The 12,983-nt window shown below is 40.4% G+C and overlaps 1 protein-coding gene across 5 annotated transcripts in view; it reads right to left on the minus strand.

Annotated features, from left to right (window-relative positions):
• The window catches only part of SESTD1 (SEC14 and spectrin domain containing 1), a 54,974-nt gene extending 42,361 nt beyond the window's left edge, over positions 1-12,613 (minus strand). The window contains exons 1-4 of one of the 5 annotated variants that reach the window (XM_027731393.2): positions 12,408-12,613; positions 9,227-9,286; positions 8,464-8,566; positions 232-311 (exon numbers count right to left, since the gene is read on the minus strand). In XM_027731393.2, the coding sequence (XP_027587194.2) occupies positions 232-286 (55 nt within the window). In that variant the 5' untranslated portion in view covers positions 287-311; positions 8,464-8,566; positions 9,227-9,286; positions 12,408-12,613. Of the gene's footprint in view, positions 1-231; positions 312-8,463; positions 8,567-9,226; positions 9,287-12,098; positions 12,282-12,407 lie in introns of those variants that run through there. The other 4 variants (XM_027731389.2, XM_027731390.2, XM_027731391.2 and 1 more) reach the window with 4 other exon arrangements.
• Positions 12,614-12,983: the final 370 nt, after the last annotated feature.

Raw genomic sequence — 12,983 nt, forward strand, 5'->3', positions numbered from 1 at the left:
GTCAACAACTTTTTGGGTTGAGTTACAGGCTACAGCAAAACCAAGTCCTAAATGCCAACAGCAATAGCTTGGCTACTAGATTAAAAGTTTCAGAGATTCTTTTGAAATGTGACAAAGTACTAACCGACAATGTATTTCCGCTAAATACATCCAGCAAATACAAATAACCAATTTAAATATACCATCCAAATTATGCAGGGAGGAACCAGCTGAGGAAAACTGAAATCATACCTGAAAGAAAAGCCAATTTCTTCTTCAGAATGGGTAATATTACTGAAGCTTCCATTCTACTTCAGATAATTTTCACAGCTCTGAAACACAAGAAGTTAAAAGTTGTCAAGCATGGGAAATTAAATGCTGTGTTTCACTACAGTGAGCACTGGACACAACACTTTTGTACTTTTCTGAAGGAAGCACAGAACATTGTAACCAAAATCCAAAGTATTGTAAAAACTTAAGAAAAAACATTATCATATGTCTTTATCCATGCGAATAATCAGTTAAACATTTCTTTCTCCTCACTGGGGGGGAACAAAGAATCCAACCACAGAAACCAATGCAGAATCTCAACCAAGGACACCTAGATAATTTATACAGAAGTCCCATTTCCCAATCTTATTAAACTGCAATTAATTTACAGGTAGATCATCTGTTTGCTCATTCAGATGTAAAATAAGTGCAAACAAGACTGTACTTTTGCACAGTCTCACTCATGTTACCAAGAATATAGTAATTCTCTAAATATGTTATGCTACATGTATGTCAGGACACTGCCATTATCTTGCCATTAGCAGGTCTCCATTTGAAGAAAAGCATCCAACAGCCTGAATAACCATGTTTAACCTATACCTGGAAATGCTTCTGCTCCTTTTGCCTCCTTCCTACCCTCATGCCATTTTTATTGCATTGTGAACAGCAATTTACTGTGATTAAGCTTCTGTGTTTCATTGACAAACCCACAGGATGCTTGAACTGCAACCTCCTCTTCCAGCCTACACGAAGTAGCAACTGGTGTCTGCTTGTAACTTTGAGTTCACACTTGCACAAATCAATCCATTTAATTAAAAAACCTAATTCTGCACAAAAATACAATTCCAAGATATGCACCAGTATCCAGTCAAAATAAAAAAGAGATCAAGTTGGTTTTTTTTTTCTTTCATTCCAGACACAGGGCTTCAGACTGCAACCTGGAGTTCTCCATCTGGATACTTCAGCATTCATGCACACAAATAGAACGTTTTTTCCTGGCATGGGGGAAGTTAACTGAATCAAAACTATAAATGATCTAGGAGAAAAAAAACCCCAACAAACTCAGAGAAATTCAGATAGAGAGCCTGAGATAAAACAGAATAGTTATTCATTTTCATGTTAAAACAATGAGCTTCATTACAAACAAAAAAAAAAATTATTATTATATTACTATAAAACAGAAAAAAATATTTCAACAACTTTTTACTGTCTCTACCTGTTCCAATGTGTAATGTGTCACAATATTCACTCCAATCTCTTATCTCAAAATCTCCATATTTGTCAGTTTTGCCAATTATATATTCACATTTGAAATGTTACAGAAGGAAACAAACAAATTTCAGTTCTTTCAGGAAACTGAGTCCCAAGACAGCCTGCACTTCAAACAATTACTCAGAAAAGCATCCTATTAAAGCTATCTTTATGCTTTGAACAAAAATTTGTACGTTATTTGTTGCATAAATCACAAAATTCAAGAATTACTCAGGCAATCATTTCTGTCTCTCAAACCACTCAGTGTAAGCTATTAAACTTTGGCAGGACTTTTTTTTATTTTTATTTTTTTTAGATGTGGAAAGTGTACCTGAATGATTTTTCCCTCTCCTCCCCAAGTTATATTTAAAAATTATTACAAATGTCTCTTTATTATAATCAAGGAGTAAAGTTCAAACCTACACACACTTTATCTTCATACTTTCTCATATGAACAAAAGTTTGCATCAACTTACTGACTCTGGGGAGATGTTTCTTTGTGGTTCTGAAAAGACCTATTTGTTTAATGTGAAAGCACTGCCTGGCTTTCTGCCACAGTAGTGGCACTGTCCATGGATCAAAATAGTTCTTTTATTCAGTATTTCCTGGAACCAAATGAAGCATTCTGTTCAGAGTGGAGGGAGGTGAGTCAGAGCAATTACAACAATTGCTGATCAGTCCAAACACCGGGCCTTTGTTCCAGAAACTCTTAAATTTTACAATTACCTCTCTTCTGTGAAAGCTCCATTGGGATTCATCTAGAAGAAAACTCATCAGAGCAGGCTATCAGAACATACCAGAAAAAAAATCTTCACGTTTAAAAAATAAGTTGAGCATCCTTTAACACTCCAGAGAATCTCAGGATGAATTAAACAAAATGTCTTTTTTTAATGTTGGAAAGTGAAACAATTTCAAGACAGCTGGCATCTACTTTCCACTGGGAGCTACCAAAAGGTACACTGCTTAAAAGCAGATCCAAGTGTATTTAGACCAACAAATAACATGTAAAGACTTTGATTTGTTTGGAGAAAGACAAAATGACAGGCTCTTAAAACTGTCCATCAAGCTCTCAATTTAGCATGAGGAAAGAGCGATTTGCTGCTCAAAGCTGTACCACTGTTTAGCTGAAAGAAACAGATTCAGTGTCTATTCATTAATAAAAAATCCATTTGGACTCATTAAATAGAAAAAAGCTACAGAACAAAAACAAGCACTGAAGAAAACAGATTTCACTTGAGGAAAGTGAAATTCTTCAGAAGCTGCATTTTATCACTTCCAAAGACATAACTTTTATATCCTGGAATTTTACAGATACAAAACAAATTAAAGAGGTTAAATTTGTTTGCTGAATTTCAGAAATTGCCCACCTGCAGCCTACTTTGCCAACTGAAATGCCATATGCCAAACTGTAAACCTTGTAGTTCTTTCATTTAACATGTTTCCTGCATACACACTGAAGAACCTCACTGGACTTGTTTAGAACTACCTAACCTTTCTGGTTTTTTAATCAGTATAGTAATGTCAGTCCCCAACAATGCATTCATTCTTTTGAGAATTTCCACAGAAAGGTGGCAACACTAAATTCACATAATATTTGTATTTCAAACCTAAACATCTGAAAGATGTTCCAGAACATCTGTTCCAGAATAGAAAACTCTTCCAATCCCCTTGACAAGTAGAAACTAATACTACTTATGGAGAAAATTCTCTTCAATATTTAGATGAAAAATGTATATATTGAGGGGATGGGAGGTTGGGAAGACAGTAAACAAATAGTTTAAAAAATTACAGAACAGGTAAAAAGACAAATGATATTTCAGGTTGCACTCCAATGTGAAATCAAATTGTAACTTGGTAGGCTGCATCCTCTGCCATTTCTAGGCTCTGGAAAGACCGTAAAGTACATTGTTTTACTCCACGAAGTCTAAAATTTCAGAAGTTCATTAAAAAAAAAATCCACAAAATTCACACACAATAAGAACTATGAGTAACTTATCATAAAAGAGCAGAATTTCTGATGAATGAACAATATCACCTGCATTTTGTGCTACCCATCCTTAATGTCGGTTCATTAAAAAAAATAAGAACCAATGTCCAGACTCTGTTTAAAACCATTCTAAAAGTCTATTAAAGACAGAGGGCAGAGGGACAAGTTGACAGACTCCCATTGACTGGATGGCTGGAAGTAAGATGTCAGAGAAAAGCTGCCCTGCAAGTAACAGGTGTTTTCTTTCTAAGCAGCCCAGTGGATACCATCTATCAAAAATAATCAAAACAAATTCAGGCTTAATGAGAATTAATATAAATATGCTTATTCATATTCATTAGACCTGAAACATTTAATACTCTCAGTACATGGTGCAAGGTCTTTAAATGGGTTAGACCGTTCACGAGCACCTCTTGCAAGTTTCAGAGAACGAGTACTTTCTTCATTCCCTTATCATGTATCACATAAAACTCTGTAGCTGGTCTGCTAACCACAGGACTAAAAGTAAGAAAAAAAATCTGGTTCCTATTCGCTGTTCTGCTATGAAATATACATGTGGCTTTCAGCAAGTCATTTATCCTTTTTAGTCTCCATTCAGTCCCTCCATCTAATTCTCTTTTTACAAGAGTATTGTGATGTTTAATTCATTAATGTTTTTGAAGACTTGAGAGATTAGAAGGAGCTCCACAAATCTGCCTATAAATAACCAAGCAGCAGATGGGCAGCTACATTCAAAACTGTAGCAGCTTGCAAGTCCAGGCACAAACAATAGCACAAATAACAATAGACATTCTGAAGTACGAGGGAAAAAAAAGCCTCAAATCATACAGGATGAAAATACTTTTTCTTTTAAAATCAACTTCTGAATTGCAGATCTTCAAAATTAACAACTTCACTCTCTGAAGCCATCATGCAGGCTTTTCCAGATGCTAACTTCAACCCACAAAGCCTTACTCCACTCTTTCGCTGCATCAGCTTAAAACAAGTTCATCTGTCCCACACAGAAATAAAACCCAGGTGTGAAAGACAGAGAAAGCTGAATATCACAATTACCTACGTAGATCATTATTTCACCTTCCTTTAAAAATTACATTAAAGGATGTCATCTCTCCCACAGTTAAGTTGCACTAAGAGAAAACACAAACAAAGGTGTCTCCAGGGCTGATGTCCCAGGGTAACTTAAGAAAAACAAACCTGCCCCAAAAAATAGGAAAAGGCTGTAAATATTCATTAGTTAATGCTGTCTTCAATTAAAAAGCACATGAAACTGAGCTACTCAGCTGGACAGTTTCAAAATAATAATAAAACACGACAGATGAATATCAGCTTATGTACTAAAATGCAGTGTTTGACTTTAACATATTACGAACAGCAGTAATAAATATTTAACATTAGAGCCCTTTAAGACCTCAGGAAAGAAGGTAACTCCAGATATTCAGGGAAGATCAAATTAAACTTTTTGCTTTTTCAACCACTTTTGTATTTTTTTTTTACTATCTGTAAAAACTATCAATAAAAAAAGCATACTTGAGTTTTATGTCTGATTTTGAAGTTGTACACAATGAAAATATTCCTGATCTTCTATAACCTGCTAATTCACACTAAAGTATTAAGAAAATAAAAACCATAGACTCAGTAGATGTCATGAGTATGTAAGCTAGTTTAAAGCAAAAAGCAACCACACAATGTCATTTCCATTACACATACACAGTTAGTGTAACTCAGTAACTTGCTATGGCAGTTGAATGGACAGACTGAAAATGTGCTCTGATTTGGGTTAAAGGTGGGGTTAACAGCGTGCTAGGCCATGATCCAAAAGCACATTGGCACGCCCATGCCAAATTTAAGCTTGGAAAAATTCCAATTCTTCTGCTCCATTTTCACCTGAAGGTTTGAGTCTTACCTCATAACAGGCTTTGTCTTTTAATTATAACTAACAATAGAATTTGGAAGAGCTGTCTGTTAAGTACTTCCTCTATTTAACCCATCTTTCATATTTGTTTCCCACCCTTTTTTCAACTCCTCAACATTCTGTGAAAAGTGAAATAAAAAGATGAGCAACAAAAAAGTGATGAACAATATAATGAATAGCAAACCAGCAAATGGAGAACAGTTGAATAAGAGGTTATGCCATCTGAGAAGAAAGACATCGTGCACCTGAGTTTTAACTTTGATCTCAGTCAACTATTCATTTCACAGAATGGCAGAGCTTTTCCTCAGACTTCAAGCAAAAGCCAGAGGGAGAGAAAAGAAGGAAGAGTACCAAGCACAGAAAAAAATATAACTAAGGATGTACAATAACATCTGCATGTACAGCTGTGAAACACAATACCAACACCTCAGTCTTTCCATACAACAAGGTCAGCCACAGGATACTGTGCAGCAATTAGCACACTTCAAAGAAGAGCACTCCTTGGATTCACAGGCCATGTTCACAGAGAGCAGGCTTGCTCCAACCCAAAGAAATACACACAGACGTTCATAATGATGCTACAACAGGTGACATACAAAATGATAGCTTGCTAGAGTTTTCTACCCTTTCCAGCCTCAGTCCAAGCCAAACACACATGGTCTCCGCTAAGTTACAGCGGCTTTTAGGCTTCTTTAATCTAGAATAGTAGAGAAAATAAGTCACAGGTTTTGGATGCATCTCCATATTCCCTTTTCTGTCATATTTACAGTGAGAGACACCATATTTACCTTCCTGCACAACCCTACCACTTGCCCTTGTAGGGTGTTACACAGGTAACAGAAGACCAATCTACCCTCCCTCCCTTGCAACAGGCAGTCGAACCAGCAGAAGCTGCAGTCATCTGGTATAGTCCCAACTCATTTAACACTATCAAGTTACCACAGAATACACAAAATTACGAAATTTGAGAGGCTGCTTCTTCCACCACTTTCTACATAGCAATAGGTCAATTGACATGCTACGTTCAAAGCATGGCTGAGACATTTGCTCTTCTTTGTCACACTTGTCTAAGACCTATTAAAAAAAAAATCTTATGCTTACCTCTTAAAATTTTGCTTAATCAAAAGTCATGTGGAAATAATACAGAAATCAAACAGATTGCAAATTATCCCACAGAAATAGTTTTTGAGTCATAGGTTGCAGGGAAGAAAAATAAGCAACAAACAGTAAAATCCAACTATATACTCCTCTTCCTCTTCTAGCTCCCTCTATTCAAACAAACAAACAAAAAACCCCCACCAAAACAAATAAACAAGTCTTAAATGCTTGCAAAAACGAATATCTTATCACCAGTTATTTAAGGAACTGTCCAAAACCAGTTTGTGATGAGAGATCAGAGAGCTCTTCTGCCTTCAGTACTTCATAAAAAGAACTAAGGCAGTAGGAGGAATGAGACTGGACAGTCCAGGCCATAAGCAGCCAAGTCAAAAGACAAAGTCAAACAGCTGTACTGATGAGTACAACTGCTGGCAGTCTGGAGCAAATGAAAACACACTTTCCTCTGGGGTGCAAGATTAGAACTTCTTGTTCCTTTTACAACACTTACATAAGAAAACAATCTACAGCTTCATAACAATACACGTATTCGGCATTGGCTACAAGTGCATATGGCTCAGGGCCACGGGAGTCACTTCTCAGCTCAGTATAGTGACACTCAATTGAACAGAAGCAAAAAGAAATGCTGCTCTAAACTGAAAGCCATCTTGAGTGGCAGGGGTATGAAAGGATAAGTTATTTTTTGAAAAGAAAATTAAGGTGTAGACAAAAGTGTAGCAGACACAAAAGCAGTCCTCCTTTAGGTGGAGAAAACTGACACAAAACAAGAAGAAAACAAACAAGGGACTAATAAAAAGACTATTTATAAATCTCTAAAACTTTGGGTTTGATACATGACCAAAGTATTTCCAGCTCAAGAGTAAGATTTTGTGTGGACCTTGAAACATCCTGCACAATTTCCTCTGCATCAAAAAATCAAATATATTACAGTTGTGTGTTGCCTCCTCCTCAATGCACAAGGTAGACACAATGAGGATGATAATAATAAAAACTCCTTCATAAAGAATAAATAAATAACTTCAGAATTTTGCTAATGTTAACCAAACATGAAAGTACAAGAGATTGAAATATATCAGATCTGGTACATAAATATCTTGTTCATATTTTTAAGTTTCTAAATGTTTCAGAAATACATTAATTCACTACTTTACAAAGCAAAAATCATTATCTGAGCTGTCCTTGAACTAGTGTGTGCAAGAGAAATAAATCTTGCCTTCACTTTGATGAATGTCTTCAGTTTTTTTACTCAGGATAAAAATTCTGAACATTTCAACTGCAAATCACAAATTTGCCACAGCAACCACCTGCGGTAACCACAGCACCTCTCCCTCTCTCCTATCCCTTCAAAATAAAACATGTAACATTCCACTACTGAAAAATAAACAAATAAGTGGTCACACATTTCAGAGAACGTAAAATCAAGCTTTCTAAACTGCTACCTGCAGCATCCTGCATAGATGCAACACTTATACACTTTTCAGTTACACTATTTTCTAGGGTCAAATTAGAATGCAAAATGAAAGAATTAGCAAACAGAATGCCAGCAGAGAGAAAACAGACAACCTGCATTGCAGGTATACTGATTAGAAAGAAAGCATAACTTTTACCAACACCAATAAGTAGACAACCCTTGGCATCTATGCATTATGTGTCCATCCTGATCCTTTTCCTCAACAATGGGATTTATTTTCTCAAGTTCGGCCATAGATATTGTTTAGTGAACAAAACATCAAGTTAATATCAAATTCATTTGTCTTAGTCTTTCAACACAATTTTTCTTGGCCTTACTTGGTCTGGTCAACACTTATCCTTCATGATACCTCTCTAAGAGCACATCTCAAATACAGCTCTGCCAACATCACAGGTGTTTATCTTGGCTCTAAATTCTCATGTGCCTACTACATCTACCTCCCCTGAATCATTGATTCTGCAAAGCCCTAAGTCATACCTTCATCTCCTCTTAACTATTGTAATTTCCTTCTTAATGGGTTCTTTATGTCTCAGCATTCCAAACTTCAGCTTGTCCAAAATGCAGCAGTTCATCTTCTCACCTGAAAACAGGAAAACAACACTCCAGATTGATTTTAACTTGCTTCCTTGTTTAGAGTCTGCTGTAAAGTTACTTACTTCAAAAATCTCTCACTCTTAGTCTTAAGAGTAAAAAGCTTTGCCAACGCATTTTTGTATTTGCTCAATCAATGTGCTCAAGTCTCTCATGTATCTTCCAACACAAGCTTATCAACACCATCAGAGCAGCAACAATTACCTCCACCCTTTTAAAACTTCTTTCCTTCCTCTTACCCACAACCACAGAACACTCTTAAAATTAGAATTCACTTATCTCCAGTCTTATGCTTAAGCATCTTCTAATATATTTACAGACACTCCTCTCTTTGTGAGACACCAACACCGCACAGGACACAGTAACACAGGCTGCACTGAGGGCTGCACAAACTATGTAACATAACTCCAGCTTTAGTTATATTATAGCGCCTTTTATAGATTTTTTTAAAAGTCACAAAATGAAAACAAAGTAAAGCAAGTAACTTAATGAAGGCACAAGATAAAACCTAAATAAGTTTTGACAAAACCAACTGCAAAAATATTGTTCTATGTAGTCTATTCACCAGTGTTAAAGCTTCATAAGGACCAAATACAAAGAAATGAAAATTGGAGAGATCTCATTTTTGGAAGAGATTTATCTTACTTACCATTGGTACTGGAATGCAATGTCTGTTAGGGTTACAAGTTTGAGTTCCAGATCCCAGATTCTGCAAATTCAAATGAAAAAGTATTTGACTATATTTTTAGATTTTAATACTCAATCTAAGACTTTATTTCCTTGGAGGCTGAAAACAAGGGTTTCTTACAGAGCTACATGATAGGGGAGTCAACATTTCCATTATATATTCATAAATACTTGTACGCTAGGCATTTGAGTTTAGTGGGACAGCAGGAATCCAGTACTTCCCACCAAAACATATGGTAGACATCAACATTGTTTACAATTAGCAGGCAATGCTCCTGAGGCAGCACCGGAAGCAGCGGGAAAGTAACAAGAACCAGAATCCTTGCGGTCTGCTTTCAATCAGAGGTACCCTACACAGAGTTTTAGGCTAAACTGAAAATTCAACAATGCTAGTGGGTTTTCTTGTGAAAAGGAAGAAGGTATTGCTACAACGTTACTCACCGCTATAAAATTTAAAAAGGCAAATTACAATTTGAATTAAAAAATTTAAATAGTCCCTATTTGTATTAGAAGATGCAGAATTAACATATAAGTATCAAACATTAAACCTCAGCAAATGCTTTAAGACTTGCATGAAACTTTGATCAAATTCCACCCACTAAATGAAATCCACCAACACCACCCAAGAAGTCAAAATTAGCCTATGCTGTATAACAGGTGAAGCCAAGATGACAAACACGCTTCAATGGTTTTACACTAACAGTTAAATTACTGTAATGACTGCTAACAGTAAGTTTTAAATTAAAAAAAAATGGAAGTTTTCTAGTCAGCCTCAAAAAGACGGAGAGAAGGCAAGAGGACACACCTATGGATCAGGAACAAAAATATCAATAGCAAGTGCTCAAGACAGCTTGAGTACAGACACAGTGGAAATCCTGCAACATCATTTCTAGGGTAGGCTCTGCTTATTTTATCAGAAGCTACCTATCGAAGGTGTTCTGTATTTCCCCACCCAACCATAGTAACTGGAGAATAAAGGTGTTCCTCTTTATGTTCTATTCCTAAGGACTCTTGACAGCTATGTAGCATTGTATTAAAGTCCTTCCAGAAGTTTCTCCAGTTCCCCTTCCTACTACCACTCTCATGCAGCAGACAACTGAAACTGAGCTGAACTTCAGCTGACTCCTTTATTCTGTTGACAGAAAATAACAAAACTATGTACACTTTTCCTGTTTACGCAAACTTTACCGAGAAATATGAATCCACAGCCCATTTAGAATTATAGCCTACAACTCCAGGAGACATCACACCACTTTTTCTTACAAGAAATTTAAAAATACATCTATTTCTATTTCTTAACTTGTATTTCTAGCAAAACTGACGTTACAGATCAACTAAATTACAAATAAAATATCATCTATTAGCATACTACATTAGGAAAAACAGTTGGCTGAGATGATTTTACAGGATTCTTCAAGCAGCAATCTATGACAAAGAATTGTGCAAAATCCTAAAATCCATCAGTAAAAACCACATTGTAATTCCTCTTAGTTTTGACAGGAGGTTTTCACACAATCACAGAATTATTAGGGTTGGAAGGGACCTCTGGTGATCATCTAGTCCAAACTCCCTGCCCAGGTTGGGTCACCTACAGCAGGTTACACAGGAAGGTGTCCAGGTAGGTTTTGAAAATCTCCAGAGAAGGAGACACCACAATATCCCTTGGCAGCCTGTTCCAGTGCTCTGCCTTGTTGCTTTTTTGTTGCAAAGCACAATCAGCACCTCACCAGCAAGCAGCAGGCCTCTCTAACCAAGCTTTGATTCTATTCTGTGGTTCACCTTCCCCCTTTTCTCTGTATTAAGTTTCTGCTTGGTATAGACAATAGCATTAGGACTATAAAAGCTCACATTCAGAAAAAGGAGAACCCCTATTAGCACAAAAATTAATCACCATCAGTAATCCTATCATGTAATAACAGTATTCATTATTTACTATACACTGAATCTTAGCAGGCAATGTCACACAATGGAGAAAAAGGGGGAAAACCCACAGTATTTCTTCATCATAGGGAATTTTAATGTGTGAACAAAATCAAGATCTAATTGTTAGGACAATGCAGGCATTGCAATACTAAAAACGGAGAGGATGTTGGTCCGCATTTCCTTTGGGATGAAGAAAGATGAGAGAACAACGGAAAAAAGCATCTATTAATACATATCTACATAAGCCTTACCAATTCTGCTCATTAAAAAACTTACAAAACAAAAAATAAAGAGCCACTCTCCACTAATTATCTCTACTCTTGCTTCCATACACTCGTTCAAACTCTTTAAGAAAAAGGGTGCTTTAGAGCATCGCCTTCCTACAATTGCCTGGCTAAGAAGATCTGCTCGGGAGTAGCAAGGGACACTACAATTACGGGGGGAAATGGCAAAACTGACAGACAATAGACCTGTCAAAAATCAAAGCAAGGATAACCACGGCTCTGAGCAACCACGGCTTCAGCAGTGAATCAGCTTCCCGACCAGGCAGCGCTTCCAGAAACCCCGGAGCGCCCGCCGCCGCGGCGGTGACACGGCCGTGACTCGTTCCCCCCAGCCCGCCGCCGGACTGACCAGTGGCCGCGCACCGGGAAAATCCCACTGCAGCCAAGCGGATCTGCGAGCCGAGAGCCGGCTCCCGCCCCCGTCTCCCTCCGGTGCGCTCCCCGTGCACGGAGCCCTCTCCTCCCCCCCGAGCCTGCCGTGACACCCGCGGCGGGGCCCGGCGAGAGGCGCCGCCGCCCTCCCGCGCCCGCACAAAGGCAAAAGCTCCGCCGGCGGCGGCCCCTCGGGAGCCCCCCTGGGGAGCCCCCCCGCCACGTATGTAGCGGCGGCACGAACAATACCCAAACCTGTTGCGCGGGTTCCCCTGGGCCGCACCGACCTCCCGTGCCCCCGGCACGGGAGCAGCCGGCGGGACCCGCCGAAGGGCAGCGGGCGGGGCGGGGGGGCTGCCCTGCCGCACGGCCGGGCCACGGCAGCCCCCGGGCGGGCTGGGAGCCGCCGCCGCCCGGCGGAGCAAAGCAGAGCAGAGCGGAGCGGAGCGCCCCGCGGCGCCACCGCCGCCGCCCGGGAACAAAGCGCGGCCAGGCCGCAGGGCCTGCGCTGCGCTGCGCGGGGCTGCGGCGAGGGCAGAGCCCCCTCCCGAGGCGGGTACTCACCCGGTGCGGCGCTGCGGGTGCCCGGGCTGGGAGGACGCGGGGCGGAGCCTGGACCCGCCCGCTCTAGTCGGGCTGCGGTGGCTGCCCTCGGCCGCTTCGCACCGCCTCGCCCGCCCGGCGGCAGCCCCTGGGGACGGGGGCGGCTCGGACGGCTCCGACCCCTCCTCCGTCGGCAAGGAGACGGTGAGCGCCGGGTGCTGGCGGGCCCGCCCCCGCTCCGCTGCCCTCGGCCCAGCGCCGCCCCCGCCCCGGGCGCGGAGCCGCGGTACCGCCCGCCCGCCCCTCGCGGAGCCGGCCCGGAGCCCCGCCCCGCCGGCACACAATGCGCCCGTGCCGGCGCTGAGCCTCGCAGGCCGGGGCACCGCCCGGCCCGGGCCCGTCGCTGACGGAGGGGCCGCGGTCAGTACTCGGCGTAGGACAAGCGGGAGTCAGCCCGATGCGGAGTTTTTAGCGCTGGCAGCCCTGCTAGGATAAGAGTACTCGTGCTTTGCTCTGTGGAGGTACACCCATGTGCGTGCTGAAAGCGAGTCCAGGGGCTCACAGGTGAACCCTGGCCGCTGATAGTGCCTCAGGCAG

Source organism: Pipra filicauda, unplaced genomic scaffold (genome assembly GCF_003945595.2).
Source record: "Pipra filicauda isolate LSUMZ 115617 unplaced genomic scaffold, ASM394559v2 scaffold5_size6683894_pilon, whole genome shotgun sequence".
Classification (NCBI taxonomy): domain Eukaryota; kingdom Metazoa; phylum Chordata; class Aves; order Passeriformes; family Pipridae; genus Pipra; species Pipra filicauda.